This window comes from Cyprinus carpio, chromosome A22 (genome assembly GCF_018340385.1).
Source record: "Cyprinus carpio isolate SPL01 chromosome A22, ASM1834038v1, whole genome shotgun sequence".
NCBI classification, from domain to species: Eukaryota; Metazoa; Chordata; class Actinopteri; order Cypriniformes; family Cyprinidae; genus Cyprinus; species Cyprinus carpio.
Genome location: NC_056593.1, coordinates 13,820,299 through 13,836,707, shown reverse-complemented (window position 1 = coordinate 13,836,707; position 16,409 = coordinate 13,820,299). Strand labels below are relative to the sequence as shown.

General features: G+C 37.7%; 1 protein-coding gene across 1 annotated transcript; it reads left to right on the top strand.

The window, feature by feature from the left end:
• Window positions 1-5,673: 5,673 nt before the first annotated feature.
• Window positions 5,674-8,581, top strand: LOC109107725 (beta-1,3-galactosyltransferase 1-like). The gene is made up of 2 exons (XM_019120950.2): window positions 5,674-5,813; window positions 7,077-8,581. The coding sequence occupies exons 1-2, from the start codon at window positions 5,788-5,790 to the stop codon at window positions 8,176-8,178; spliced, it is 1,128 nt and encodes a 375-aa protein (XP_018976495.2). The 5' UTR covers window positions 5,674-5,787; the 3' UTR covers window positions 8,179-8,581.
• Window positions 8,582-16,409: the final 7,828 nt, after the last annotated feature.

Genomic DNA, 16,409 nt, shown 5'->3' with positions numbered 1-16,409 from the left:
AGCGCCTCAGGCTTCGATCCCCTTTCTTGGAGCTGGTTATTACCTTGGTTCCTGGGCTCCACTCAGCCAGTGTGTATTTATTTCTTAAACGTAAAGCAATCGGTTCCCCTCAACATAAGGGGCTACTTGGGCGCGTTTCTCTTTGTAGTTTAGCAGCACTCCCCTTACCAAAAGGGGTCGCCTATGAGTGCGCTACCTCTTTTCTGAATTAGGAGTTCTCCTCTCACGTGAGCCGAGCTGCACCGCACCACAGATCCCTCTCTCTGTGCTACCAAGCAGGCCACCTCTGCCATTGGCAGGTCTATGTGGCATGGTGGTAACGGAGAGACATCTGTGGGTGAACCAGGCAGACATTAGGAAGAAAGAAAAGGCTTTCTTCTCGATGCTCAGGTTTCGCCTTCCGAACTTTTCGGTACCTCCGTTGAGACGGTGGTCGAAAAGTTCAGGGAGGCGAAGGTGCGCTCAGCTGCCTTCAGATCCTTCATTCCACGAAGGTCCAGGTCTGAGCCCAAACAACATAGGGGTCCTGGTCCGTCTTGGTCTGAGGATCAGAGACGGGCACAGAAGGCTAGTGTTGCGACTCGCGCTCTTCAACCACCTGCGGGTAGGGGTAAAAGGAATCGTGGGTCACGGGGAGGTAGGCAAGACCTAAGGGATGTGTTCCAGACGAGGCATCAGCGTTCTCGTCCGAATCAGAGCGATAAATTAAATATCTACTAGGGTTTTTACATCTGCCCTTATCCTCCCCTTCCTAATTCCCCTGTAACCACCAGCGGGAAGTGGAGGTGGCAGTTACGGAAATCTTCTTGTCCCCTTGCCAGAGTTTTATGCTCCCTTCACCAGAGGTTTGTAAATTTGAGCTTGACTCTCCCGTGCGGTTCGGCACCTCTGCAATGCTTAGGAACCTTTAAGTACACTTTCTGAAATCCTGTACGGTAAGGGTTACGCGCTCAGCTTCGATCCCTTTCTTGAGATGGTTAGACCTTGGTTCCTTGGGCTCCACTCAGCCAGTGTGTATTTATTTATAAACGTAAAGCATCGGTTCCCTCAACATAAGGGGCTACTTGGGCGGTTCTCTTTGTAGTTTAGCAGCACTCCCCTTTACCAAAAGGGGTCGGCTATGAGTGCGCTACTCTATTTCTGAATTAGGAGTTCTCCTCTCACGTGAGATTGAGTTCTCTGTTTTTCCCCAGAGAGCTCCAGCATTATTTCCACAGATCAAGTTGATGACTCTCAAACATATTGTGTTGGGATGCACCATTCCATCTATGAGCTGCTCTATCAGAGTGCCATGAGAGGCCCCTCCTTAGAACAGTATTTAAAATCCATGTTATGGTAAGTGTGCACGTGAAGTCTTTGCACACTTTCTGATATCCACATTGTGGGAAGTTTTCACACTAATGCTCTGCATTCTTTCTAAAATCATATTTGGTAAGGGCTTTGTGCGGTTGCTTCATGCCCTTTCTTGAGTTGGTAAAAGCCCCATTCATCTTGGGCACCACTTCACCTATGTATCCTCGGATACCTATCTAAACAGGGTGTTGCTACTAGAGATCTGTTGAGACAGCTCCTTCAGCAAGCTCATCCAAGAGCAAGCGGTAGCCCCTGTGTGACAGGCAAGACTTAGTATAAAATTCTAGGTTCTTTGCCGTATCCCTTTAAAGGAATCTTTCTTGAGTCCAAGCCTTCAGCTCTACCCCGGGCCGAGGCCCTAACAAGTTAGTTGGGTATGTAGCCTAGGCCTTTGGCCACATGCCAGGTATGTGACGATCATTTACAAATTTCAACATGACACATGAGCCTGCATTTATTTGATCCAAAATAAAGAAAGTTGCATTTGCTAAAGCAGTGATATTGTGAAATATTTTTACTATTTAACATAACTGCTTTCTAATTGAATATATTTTAAAATTTAATTTATTCCTGTGATCAAAGCTAAATTTCAAGCATCATTCCTCCAGTCTTACTCCAAGTGTAACAATATACACTATACCATTTAAAAGCTGGGAGTCAGTATATATATATATATAAACTTATTTAGCACACAAGTGATGATAAATACAATAATCATGTTAGAAACGATGCTGTTCTTTCAATTAATAATAATAAAAAAATATATTTTCAAATTAATAATAATAATAATAATAATAATAATAATAATAATAATAAAAATAATAATAATAATAATGATAAATGTTTTTTGAGTAACAAATCAGAATATTAGAAGGATTTCTGAAGGATTGTGTGACTGGAGTAATCATGCTAAAAATTCAGCTTTTAAAGTCAGCTTTGATTGTTCCTAATAAACTGTTTAACTGCACTCGCAAGTGAATCTCAAGTTATTTTGTGGGATAATTAAATATATTCTAAATAAACTACAAACCTAAAAATATATACATTTATTTTGTCCTCACATTCTTTCTTGTAACTCTTCCCTCTGAGTCACACAACTGACTGAAAGGCTAATTATGCAGCTCATTATGTGGGTCTTTGTCTTCTCAGGTGTGAATCACACAAATATTCTTGATAATTGACGCCAACTCGCATATGCCCTTTTGAAACAAAAAGTGTTTTAGAAAATTTAATTTGTTTTCTGTGAGTGAGTAAACAAAATGTTTTTCACATAATTTTGAAGCAAAAATTCTAGGCTACAAGCTCCAGGTTTGACAGTCTTGTGAACAAATCTTTTGTATGTGTTTTATGACCTTATTTCACTGACTTCAAAATTGTAGTTTTTTACTAACCACACATAAACGTTGTTTTCTCAAAAACACAATTATATACATACATGCTATTTACATATTATTGTAGCCCAGTTTGTACTGATTACAGCGTTATTAGACTTTAGCCATGTATCTATTTATAAACAACTGAAAAAAGCACAAAAGTCAGGGGATGTCAAATCTTCTCCAGGCCCCCAAAACTCCCTAGACCTCAGAGGGTTAATCTCCCTCCTTGCCACATAAGCCCCTTCAGGATACATCTCGCTTAAATGTCAAGGCATACGCAGCAGCAGGTCAGGCTGTGGCTTCATTACACACGATGCCAGTGTTTCAAGCATATCAGGCTGATCTGCTAAAAGACCTGGATAAAGGCGAGGGCCTTTCTCCTGATCAGGTAGCCAAACTGTTCCGCACCACAGATCCCTCTCTCCGTGCTACCAAGCAGTCCGCCTCTGCCATGGGCAGGTCTATGGCGGCCATGGTGGTAGCGGAGAGACATCTGTGGGTAAACCTGGCAGACATTGGGTAGAAAGAAAAGGCTTTCTTCTCGTTGCTCAGGTTTCACCTTCCGAACTTTTCGGTATCTCCGTTGAGACGGTGGTCGAAAAGTTCAGGGAGGCGAAGGTGCGCTCAGCTGCCTTCAGATCCTTCATTCCACGAAGGTCCAGGTCTGAGCCCGAGCGACATAGGGGTCCTGGTCCGTCTTGGTCTGAGGATCAGAGACGGGCACAGAAGGCTAGTGTCGTGACTCACGCTCCTCCCCCACCTGCGGGAAGGGGTAAAAGGAATCGTGGGTCACGGGGAGGTAGGCAAGACCTAAGGGATGTGATCCAGACGAGGCACCAGCGAGGAATCAGAGCAATACTTAAATATCTACTCTGGTTTTTACATCTGCCCTTATCCTCCCCTTCCTAATTCCCCTGTATCCACCAGCTCTCCACCTGACCGAGGTTACGTGGGAACTTCTTGTATAATAAGTCTCCTATCCTATTTCCTAATAAGTCTCCTATCCTATTTCGGTTGGTCCTATGTTCATAGTAACCACCTTACTGATGGTACAGACTAAAGGGAGTTGCCCCTTGAGCGAGGCTCCAATGCAGGAACCAGGGTGAATCAGTATAATCCATTCTGTCTATACTTATATATGTATCAATTTGCTGGTGGTTATGTGTGTACTAATCTTCTGCAAGTTTCTTTGCAGTGCTCAGTCACAGTGTTTACTAAACACTTGTTGGCATTATGTCCAGCCGGTATGATAGCCCTGATTCCGGCTTCATGTTTCCGGTATCAGGCAGCCAGATCACAGGTTTCTGCGGGAGCCTTCTTAATCATCAGGCCCAGCACGGCACTGCAAGGAATTTCATGAATGTCTGGCCAAGTCACCCTGAGGGGCTTCCTGGCTGCTTGGTTGTTGCTGACGCATCAAGCAGGAAGTGGAAGTGGCAGTTACGGAAATCTTCTTGTATATGCTGCCTCAGGTGATGCTTCCCTCGCCAGAGGTTTGTAAATTTGAGTTTGACTCTCCTGTGTGGTTCAGCACCTCTGCAATTCTTAGGAACCTTTAAGTACACACGCTAAGCTCTGTGTACTTTCTGAAATCCATATGTTGGTAAGCGTGCACATTGAACACTTTGCGCACTTTCTAAAATCCACATAAGTGGTAAGTGTGCACGCAAGACTCTGCACACTTTCTTAAATCCTTAGGTTTTAAGGGTTACGCGCTCAGCTTCATTCCCTTTCTTGAGATGGTTAGACCTCGGTTCCTTGGGCTCCACTCAGCCAATGTGTATTTATTTATACACTTCAAGCATCGCTTCCCTCAACATGAGGGGCTATTTGGGCGGTTCTCTTTGTAGTTTAGCAGCGCTCCCCTTTACCAAAAGGGGTAGCCTATGAGTGCGCTACTCTCTTTCTGAATTAGGAGTTCTCCTCTCACGTGAGATTGAGTTCTCTGTTTTTTCCCCAGAGCGCTCCAGCATTATTTCCACAGATCAAGTTGATGACTCTCAAACATATTGTGTTGGGATGCACCATTCCATCTATGAGCTGTTCTATCAGAGTGCCACGAGAGCCCCCTCCTTAGAACAGTATTTAAAATCCATGTTATGGTAAGTGTGCACGTGAAGTCTTTGTGCACTTTCTGATATCCACATTGTGGGAAGTTTGCACGCTAGTGCTCTGCGTTCTATAATTTTTATAAAAATAAAAAAAATGTGTATTGCAAACATACATTTAAGTAATCATCTGTTTCGATTACTGTCTCAGGCAGTGGCCTAAAAAACAACCAGAAATGCAAGTTTGACAACATTGTTTCTACTTGTGCACATCACCCTGTGAGAAGACGGTCAAGCCTACATTAACAAAAGCTACAGCACACAGTGAAACTGGGATGAACAAAGCACCTGACATCAGAATAAACAAACCAAATAAACCAGGTTCCCTGGTGGCAGCAATGATTGTTTAAGTACATTTTGGGTTGCACTTTATTTTACAGTATGTTTACTTGCCCAAGAAAATATTGGTAGTACTGGTAGTTAAACTACTTGGCAAAGCTGATTGTTTATGTTGCATTCGCAGCCGATGAGCTTGTTGCTTTACATTTAAATAGCTGGTTAGCAGCAATCACTTAAAACAACAGAAATAACCAACAGCAGCGTAGCAGATCTATTCCGCCAAGACCAAATATTAACAGTTTCATATCCATGACTATGCCAAAATCTTCAGAGAGTTGTCATGATAGAAATTACAATAAAAGGGTTCCTTGCAAGTGTGTGTAGCTATTCTGTTACTCACTGCAACAAACCAACCCCCACATAATGAGGACAAAACCTTAGAGAGGATGTTCCAACAAGTTTGTGATGCGTGTAGCTTTAAGCTGTTATCTATCTATCTATGATACACACAAAATGAGTATCATAGAAGAAAGACACGTTTCAGTTGTGGGTTTGTTCACCTGTACATTATAGGTGCAAAAACTATTTTCTTCTTAGCTCCACCCTCATGAGAGACAGGTATTTCAGGAGGGAATACGTGAAGGATTAAGGTCATTGCCAAACTCACCAGAATGGCTACTAAAAACATTGGTCACAGGTAAGCAAATTTGATCTTTTATTATTTTTGCTTTATGTTGTTTACATACAAAGTCTTATTATAAACTTATAGTAGAGTAACTTCTTGGGATTGGAAATTAAACTGGCTGAAATTCAATAGGGTATATGTCAAACATCACTTGACTGAAATGGAAGACATAACATTGCATCCTCTTGTAAGAGAAAGTATAGAGCAGTTTTTTACTCATAACCCCTATTCCATTATTTGAGTGCAGTTGAGCTAATAATGAACATATCTGCATATATAGCCTATATATATTTCACCTAGTTTTTGTTCAGTGTCTTTCACTACGTGGTAAAAAGGGAAAACTGGAAGATAAATGAAAGGTGATATAAAGGAAGAGGAAGTCATTACTAAAATAATGAACTTAAAAAAAAAATGTTCATAGAACAGTGAATGTTGCAAGCTATAGCCTATATATTGCGTGTTTTATTATAGTAAGAATTGCATTGTAATTGTATCTTAAATATAGGCTATGTCAAGTTGGTAACTTTACCAGGAAATTAAACCCGAATGCAAATCAGCTGCAAGCAACTAGATAAGATCTTGATTTAAGATTCCTTGTTAAACATTCACTATCAGCGTTCGAAATGATGTAGGCTGTCAAAATATATACTTCATTTGATAAAGAACTTGCTTCTCGACCGTTTTTCATGCATATGTATGCTCATGAATGTAATATCATTTTTGATCCGTCTATACGGCGCCATACGCATCGTTTTCAAATATGACTACAACTCTTCCCTAACGTCTTCCGTAACGTCTATCAGATGCCTACTTCAGAATAGCGGCAACAGTAAGCCATATGGGAATTTCTCGCCTAAAATGTACAAATTACACTTATATCACCCGGTTTCTTCTATGAATCGTTTAAAAAGACTGACGTGATTCTTCACTCGTAATGTTTCTGCGTTTTCTCACTCCGTCTTCCAGCCCGTGATGAAATCGATCTGAATCACACCAACAAATCTTTCACTGAATAAACTCACTTAAACAGTCTTGCTGAATCTGACTTGCTTAACTGAGCTACAAGCTCACTTTAATTAATGTCCGTGTGGAAATGAAGCAGGTGTAGGCCTACTTAAAAGTTCATGAAAACTAGTATCATTACTGTCTAGTTAAAGATATGGAATATTTTTGTAATAAATGATATTTTAATAATAATAATAATAATTAACATTACAACTGTGGTTTCACTGAGAGATTAATTTTTTTAACCTGTTTCTCTTTTTTTCTCTGCAGTTTGGCTAAAGGTCCATTTATGCATCACATTAAAAAGACATTTATTCTGCTGCTCTCTTTAGCATTTTTATTGTCTGCTGTTGTTTATGTCTCTGATTTCTCTTTTGAGACATCTACATTCACTGAAACCTGGTTGACTAAAGTCATTAATTGGACTCATTATAAGGGAATTAACAGCACTTTGGCTGATCATACTGAAAAGGATTTATTTTTTTCACTTTTGCCTAATCAACAAATCCAACGAAGAGATACAACTGTTGCACAAACCACAGATGTTCCTATCTATCATCATGTAGCTCATCCAAGCAACTATCATTTCATTCTGGATGAACCTGATAAATGTAGCCAGTTGGATCCGTTCCTGGTCTTCATGGTCCCTGTGGCTCCCCATCAGGTAGATGCTCGTAACGCCATCCGGAGCACATGGGGGAATGAGAGCTCAGTCCAGGGAAAAGCAGTGCTGACTCTGTTCTTGGTGGGTTTGACTGGAGGACCCGAAGTTCAACAGCAGCTGGAGGAAGAGAGCCGACAACACAGAGATTTAGTGCAGAGCAACTTTGTAGACTCCTACTTTAATCTGACAATAAAGACAATGGTGATCATGGACTGGTTGGCCACCCGTTGCCCTCAAGCATCATATGCTATGAAGATTGATTCTGACATGTACATAGGCCTGGAGAACCTGATGAGCCTTCTATTGGCACCCAACACACCCAGACAGAACTACATTACAGGCTATATGATGTGGGACCGGCCTGTCGTCAGAAACAAAAACTCAAAATGGTATGTGTCAGAGGAACTGTACCCTGAACCGAAATACCCCACATACCTGCTTGGAATGGGATATGTTTTCTCCAATGACTTGCCAGAAAAAATAGTTGAGGCTTCCAAGAAAGTAAAGGCTTTTAACATTGAGGACGCATATGTGGGCGCTTGTCTGAAACAGTTAGGCATTGCACCCTCATCTCCCCCAGACCCTTCACAGTTTAGAGCCTATCTGGGACAATATAAGCGAGAGGATTTTCTTAGAGTTATTACAACAATCCTGGGATCCCCGCAGCAGCTAATAGACATTTGGAAGGATGTAAAGAGGCCCACATAAAAGCACAAAGAAACAAAAAGTAGAAACAGATTTCTGTTTTAAAAGACAGGAAACATGGTAAAGAAGCATGGTGGAAATTTTGATTCTTTCAAGAGATTCGTTTATTTTCAGTTCGTTCACCAAAATGATTCGTTCAGATTCGTTCAGTGATTCGTTCAGTGACCATTACTTCATATTACATAAATACGCCAGCAGGTGGTCAGAAAGAGGGTCTTATGTGTTATGTCTTAAGTCAAATAACGTATTCACTTGTTACAAAAACTGATTTGGCTTTATATTAAAATGTGCGCATAATCTATTCATTAAATAAATAAAGTCTAAATAAATTGTTCAGACGACCAAAGCACAAGGCAGGGGCGTAGCCATCCTTTCAGAAGTGAGGAGGACATATACATACATACAATGTTTATATATATATATATATATATATATATATATATATATATATATATATATATATATATAAAAAAGATAACTGTAATCTATATAACCTACCACAGTTTTTGAACAGTATGATTTTTAATGTTTTATAAAGAAGTCTCTTCTGCTCACCAAGCCTGCATTTATTTGATCCAAAATAAAGCAAAAGCAGTAATTTTGTGAAATATTTTTACTATTTAAAAAAACTGCTTTCTATGTGAGTATCTGTTAAAATGTAATTGATTGCTGTGATCAAAGCTGAATTTCCGGCATCATTACTTCAGTCTTCAGTGTCACATCCTTCAGAAATCATTGTAATATGCTGATTTGCTGCTCAACAAACTAAAATAAAAATAATATTGACTCTAAGCTTTTAAATGGTATAGTGTTTAATGTTACAAAAGCTTTTTATTTCACTTAAATGCTGATCTTTGGACCCTACTATACATCAAAGAATCCAGAATTTTTTTTCATTTTTTTACTGTTTTAAATATTGATAATAATACTAATAATTAATTATATTATAGATATATATATATATATATATATATAATATATATAAATATTACTAATATATATATATTATATTATATTTTTTTTTTTAATGATGATAAAGATATGTATAATGTTAGAAAAGATTTCTGTTTCAGATAAATGCTGTTCTTCTGAAAAAATTTATCAAAAGTGATGATAAAGATATGTATAATGTTAGAAAAGATTTCTGTTTCAGATAAATGCTGTTCTTCTGAACTTTCTATTTAAAAAAAAACCTGAAAAAATTATACTCGGCTGTTTTCAACATCATAATAATAATAATAAATGTTTTTTGAGCAGAAAATCAGAATATCAGAATGTTTTCTTAAGGCTCATATGACTGGAGTTATGATGCTAAAAATAGCTTTGAAATCACAATTAATTTTTAATTACATTTTAAAAATATATTCAAATAGAAAAGTTATTTTATTTAAAAAATTTACTGTTTTGCTGTATTTTGGATCAAATAAATACAGGCTTGGTGAACAGTAGAGAAAAAACATTAACAAGCTTACTGTTCAAAAACGTATAGGCAACTTTAATTTTTCTCTAATTTCTAGCTTTTAATTGTCTTAGAAATATCCAACAATAATGATATATTTTATATACTACAAACACTTTTTTTATCACATAAAGCAGAATGGTTTCTATACCGTAATAAATTCCATGTCACCTGGAGATTACCTGGAGATTACTTGAAAAACACAAATAAACCGTATATTGTAGCAATCATATATTTAATATCTTCTTGTTTCAGCACTGCTCTAGGATTTTCAATTAACGAGAAATATGAGTCAATGGATTATGTGAACGAGAACGATTCGTTCACCTAAAAGATTTGTTCAAAAAGAAAAATTTGTTCACGAATGAAACATCACTATAAACAAGTCTATTTAAAACTTCAGTAAATGAACATTTTTAAACGTCTGACAGTTGAAACTGGGACTATGACAAACGCAGTTGGACCTGTTGACACTATTTTGAGTGGGCGAAGGGATCGTCTGAGGAGCCGCTCATGCAGAATACAGTGTCTTGAGACCTGTTTTTAAAGTTAGACTTCTATTAACAGGAAACAAGGTTTAAAAAAATGCAGCGCTCACGCTTGAGATGCAAAAGTCAAAGAAGTCATCAACGTTTGCTTTCATGGAAAAGGAACAATAGCGCAGTGGAACACATAAATACCTTCTGTCTGAAACAAGCTGAAGGTTGCGCAATATTACAATAACATATTTATTACCCTACATATGCTATTTTACTACTTTTAAGTTGAAATGTATAGTTATATGGAATTAAGATGAAAGGACTGTTAATACACAAACGTAAATTCCATATAATAACAATTTTAACTGAAAGGTTGAACTGTGTTCACAAGAAAGGTTATTTTTTTATAAATGTCTTTTGGGGCAGGTTGTCAACTGGTGTCATATATACTCAGTAATTTTATACAATTTATTAATTTACAATATACAAAGGTTTGGTTTATATGCATTACATTTTGTTTCGCTTCATGGGTTATTTTAACTGATTTACACTAAGCATTGCTGGGGGAAAGTTTTCCTAGTTCAAAGTTCAATGTTCAGTGAAAACTAGTAGTTTTGGGCAGAAAAGTTCCTGTTTGAGTGGGAGGCAGGCTAACTGAGAAGTTCATCACCTTAGTTCCCTCAGCAAAAAAAAGAGAAAAGGGTTTCTCCAATGGCTTTTGGATTACTGCAGAAAATAAGCTCTGTGACCGACAAAGGTTTATGATCCTTGCACATTTTATCATAACAACATCTACAAATTAACACAATCTTTATGAATATTGAAGCCTAAAACAGAATCGCCAACCACCTATTTCCTGGTTTACTAGGCTACTCATGCTTGCAGCACCCTGAAGACTAGACTGCATAGGCTACATCCACAATGCGTTGATCCTTTTCTGAAGACATATAGCGCCATCAAGTGGTCACAATAAACATTAACACAACATGCAATGGGCCTCATTTATTACACACCAGCATAACGATTTTTAACGTGGTTTACTAATGATTTACATAGGAATTTGTCCTACACACCAAGTTGACATGAGACGTATGAAAAATGTTGGTATTTTACAACCTCCGATGGTTAAAGAGATTTACTTTGACAAAACGTCATGTCTTTAGGTATTCATGTATAAATGCTGCACCCTGCTGGACCACAATAGAGCACTGATTACTTGAAGCTTTTAATAGGTTTAACCGAAAGGTTATTTTTCATACATGACAAGTTGATGCAAGTTGTATACAGTAGACCAAAAACTCCGAAGCTGTTTGCCAAGATCAACTATTTTAAATTACTAATAAAATCTGACACCAAGTCTATCATACATTTGAATCAAACAAAAATAATAAAAAAAAAACACATTGCAATGACTTTCTACCATTTACTTTTATTTAAGTTTATTTCCTCCTTTCACCTCGTCTCAAATTGGAATGAACCCTTGTTGGATAATATCATCAACTTTCAAAAAGAAATGAGTCTCAGAAAATATTTCCCAAGAAACCAAACAAAATCTGGTCTTGAGAAACATTTTGATTTCTCCCGCTCATTAACTAGCGCAAAAGTTTAAAGTTTGGACCTTTGAACTTTTTGGTGTCACTTTTACATTTTACATCTGACAAAAGCAATTTTGCTTTTGTAAACAACTGGCGCCTCTGTTGTGACTCCTCGTAAACTGTTGTTGTTGTTTTTTTTTTCGATCACAAACAAGCATCAGAAGCAAAGACTGTTGTTTGACTGTTGTTTTTGAATCTCACCCAAGCCTTCAAAAGATCAAGCTTAAAAAAAATAAATCACACAAAGATCTTCGTTCATTTCTTTATTTAAACCAGTATGTCAACACAAACACTTCAAAGAAGGTTCAAAGAATGTGTGAAGTGCACACTAAAGTTCAAGTGCTAAAACATCTAAAACCCTGGTTCATATACAGTATATAATGCCTGCTGAGACCTGAGTTATGTTTTAGTTATTTAGGGTTTTTGTGCTGGATCTGAGAGTATTGTGTCAACAGTATTTGTGTGTTCATAAATAGATATGAATGCTTTTATATATATATATATATAATGCTTTATATATATATATATATATATATATATATATATATATGTATATATATAATATGTGTGTGTGTGTGTGTGTGTGTGTGTGCATGCATGCGTGTGTGTGAAATTTGATCAAAGCATAACCAGTAGAAACCAAATTGATTTCAGACCTGAAGATAAAATATTTACTCAAGAGGCCTTTACACTCTGCTACTGACAGGCAGTAGGAGGGGCTAGAGATAAAGCCTGTGGGTTCCCATGGCAAGTGATGAGGAAATGTACATTGGATCTGTGGGAACGAAGGTAACCCTAAGGTCACAGGCTGGAGTGGGAGGGGGGCCGTACTGCTGGCTGCATCATCATCCTCGTCATCAGCTGTGTGCTTATGGACAGTGCGTACAATCATTTAGCAGGATCACACAAACATACAGAATGCCGTATCAGCCATGTCGCTCTCACTTGCTCTGAAGGAGTGTGAACAAACACAGCTGTTCTCTGATGCCTCAGTGAAGCCCTGCTACTGCCACACACACACACACACACACACACACACACACACACACACACACACACACACACACACACACACACACACCTGCTGGAAACCTTTTACTGGAAAACTCAATCCACTGCTTTAAGCAAGAGCATTCATATTATATAATACACAACATTAGTACTCAGTAAATTAATATAAACATTACAATAGCAAACTACAATATAGCTACACAATTACCAGAACATTAAAGCATAAACAACTAACTTATTAGTAAAGCACTTAAGCAAGCACATTTTACCAATGCCAAACCCCATCAATTTCAATGATTTCTATTCATAATCATTTATATGTGAACTGATGAGAGATATTCTGCTGGATCTGGTGTTACAACTGAGTACAGGAGCAGGGGGAAACTCTCCAGAGATGTGACTAGCTGTGTTTAGATGCGTGGGAAAATGTGTGCGTGTGTTTGTGCAGATGTATGTGAAAGGCATGTGTGAGAAAGAGAGAGTATGTGAATGTGTTAGATCCGTTGGCTGTGTTTTAGCCAGGTGGTTCTATCATTATACATGCTCTTCTATTAATACAGCAGAGGGGAGACATTTACAGTCATTACAGTCATTTAACATTTACTGAACCCAGAAAGACAGGCAAACAGAGAGAGTGACAGGCTCACAAACAGAAAGAGTGGAAATAACACAAAAAAGCAATTATAGAAAACATATAACAACTATTAAAAAATACAACAACAAAAAAAAAAAAAAAAAAAAAAATAAATAGTTTTATAGAAGTTCACAAGGAACACAAATATGTCTCAATGGATTATATTACTAACTACAATTTTATATCATGTAATTTGGAATCAGTAATAGACTTCGATTTTTAAGTGATCTACCCAACTCTCTCTCTCTCTCTCTCTCTCTCTCTCTCTCTGTGTGTGTGTGTGTGTGTGTGTGTGTACAGCTACGTTCCGGCTGCCAGACCTTCTCTATCTGATAAATGAGTAAAGTAAACATAAATGAGAAGAAGGGTAAAACACTCACGGGCGAGGATTGAAAGCTAATAATGAGAATTCAAGGAGAGAAGGTAAAAAAAAACTGGTAGAATGAGAAAGGAATAAAACAGAGAGAGAGCTGATTTGTTGGTCTCTAACAGGCGGTATTTGGCCAAGAACCAGACGCTGTTTAGCAGGCTCCCCTGAGGAACATGAACCAACACACACAAACACACACACACACACAAACAAACAGAGCTGCATGCTGCAGGCCAGATTCCATTCAGCAATTTCACTTTTTCCATGAGAAAAAAACAATGTTGCACCAAACAAAGGCTGGTGGTGTGAAATGCCTTTAAGAGAAACTTACACTGTGTAAATACAGCTTTACCTATTCCCGCAAGTTGTGAAACCAACAACTCCAACCAACCAACATTTCAAGCTGTTCACCATAGTGGCTAGAATACGAATAAAAAAACAAACAGCTCCAAAAATAAAATGGTTTCTCATGTATTACTATCTTAACCATGAAAACATGTCACATTTCAAATTACAGAGTGCCAATCTGTAATTCTGAAATATGTTCACATGATCGCATCAATTCTGCTATACAGTAGCTGAGAGGACAGATAAATTGAGATAGCAGAGAACGAAAAGAGAGCGAGGAATTACACAGAGTCAAGTCATTTCCGCTATGCTGAGAGGTCTGGCAGAGGTCAAAGACCGTTCCTGAACTTTTAATATCAACAGTTATACTACAGAGAAAGATATTGTGTGAAACTGTGTGAAACTGTTTCAGATATTTTGCGTTCACACTGTCTGGTATATGGTATGTCTGGTATATTATTTATAGACTGTGTTCAGCACTTTGGTCAACACTGTTGTTGTTTTTTTTAAGGTGCTTTATAAATAAAGGTGGATTGGATATATCAGATCTGATCAGGTGATGGCGCTAAAAACACATTTTTTTTAAAAAAAAAAGGGCTGCATGTGTCTCTCTCTCTCTCTCTCTCTCGCTCTCTCTCTCTCTCTCTCTCTCTCTCTCTCTCTATATATATATATATACACACACACATACACACACACCTACACACATAGGTGTATATAAAGGGCTCAAAAGGGCTGCATCTTGTGCAGTTTATACAGGTTTATCTTGCTGTAGGTTTTTTTTTTTTTTTCATTGGTTTTATCTAATTATCTTTTATCATTTTTTATTAATAACTTCAATCATATTAAGGGTTTGATGGCCTGTCTTTCTTCTTTGGTTCAGACATATAACTGCTGGTTGCAGTACTGTACCTCTTGGAAATGCAATCCATTCCCACTCTGTCACAACTTACTAAACTCAAAATAACTAACTATATAGGATTTGGATGTCTTGGATGGAGTGTGTGAGTGCTGCACTCTTGCATGTGAGTGGCTTCATGACACACATACATAAACTGTGAGGAAAACAATAATCTCTGTATTTTCCAAAGGCTAGTTGAAAAGTTCAATACACTCATTCATTCAGTTACATGAAGCAGAGCTGCTTTAATACATAACAATACACTCATACTTAGGTTTAAGAGCTGAGTTTCATGTTTGGCCGACATTGTCAAAGTCATCTCATAAATATCTCAGAGGTACAAACAGAGAGCAAAACTGTTGCCTCACAGGGCTAAAGCTAAAAATCCCATCTAAGAATCAAAGCTTCATGTACAAAGTCTAAAACTCACAAACCCAAAGTGTACACATCAATTATGATGTTTTAGTGCTTAGAAGAAAAAAAAACATTCAAAGGGAGCAGTGAACTTCATCTCTTGAAAACAAATTAAAACTGCTGTGCATACCGTATGCATCTTACATTACTAGCTATCAGCACTATACCAGTCTAACTTAAAGTGATGCTTCTTACATCACTGTTTGCTAAATACAGCATGATGTTGCATTAAAAAATATCTGACAAATCCAAGTCCTGGCTGTGCATTTGGCACTGGCGCACCTAAGTCTACTTAGGGTGAATGTCGGAAGTGTACTGTGACACCATTGATGATTTCCCAAGACACAAGCTATAAATAACTGTTTTCACACAACTACGTGACAGATCTCCGAGCTTAACATGACAAGTAAACCTTCAAGTAAGCAAAATGCTACTCAAAAAAAAACCTAAGCAGAAACAAATCCTATTGCTTAAAACTACCAAAAAACAAAAACAAAAAAAAACACACAAACTACCACATTTTCCTGTAAAAACAAAAACTGCAATAAAGGTGCTGTTACATTTACCGTTGTTCGGTTATTTAATAATTTATTATTAAATTTCAATAATAATTTTGTGTGAAGGTGAAAGATTTCCACAGATGCAGTGAATTCTCTGCGTTGAACAGAAAGCTGCATGGTTTAAAAGTGACTTCTGTTTGAGCTGTGCTTCATACACCTACACTACTGACAATAAAAATTAAAAGTTTTGCCCGCGAAATTATGCGACCGCCTCTTAACTATTGAATTGGTATGTACTCTAATATTTCATTACAAACTTAGCCTACTGCATACAGCACAGCAGTGTAGACTGCATACTCCACAGTGTTGCCAGATTGGATTGAAGATCTCCAGCCCAACTACAGTGTAAAACCCGCCGATTAAAAAAAATAAAATAAAAATACCAGCCTATATATATGGTAAATATAGGGTATTTTTAAGACATATTTTTAAACTACAATCATCCAACCTAAATGTTTTGTCA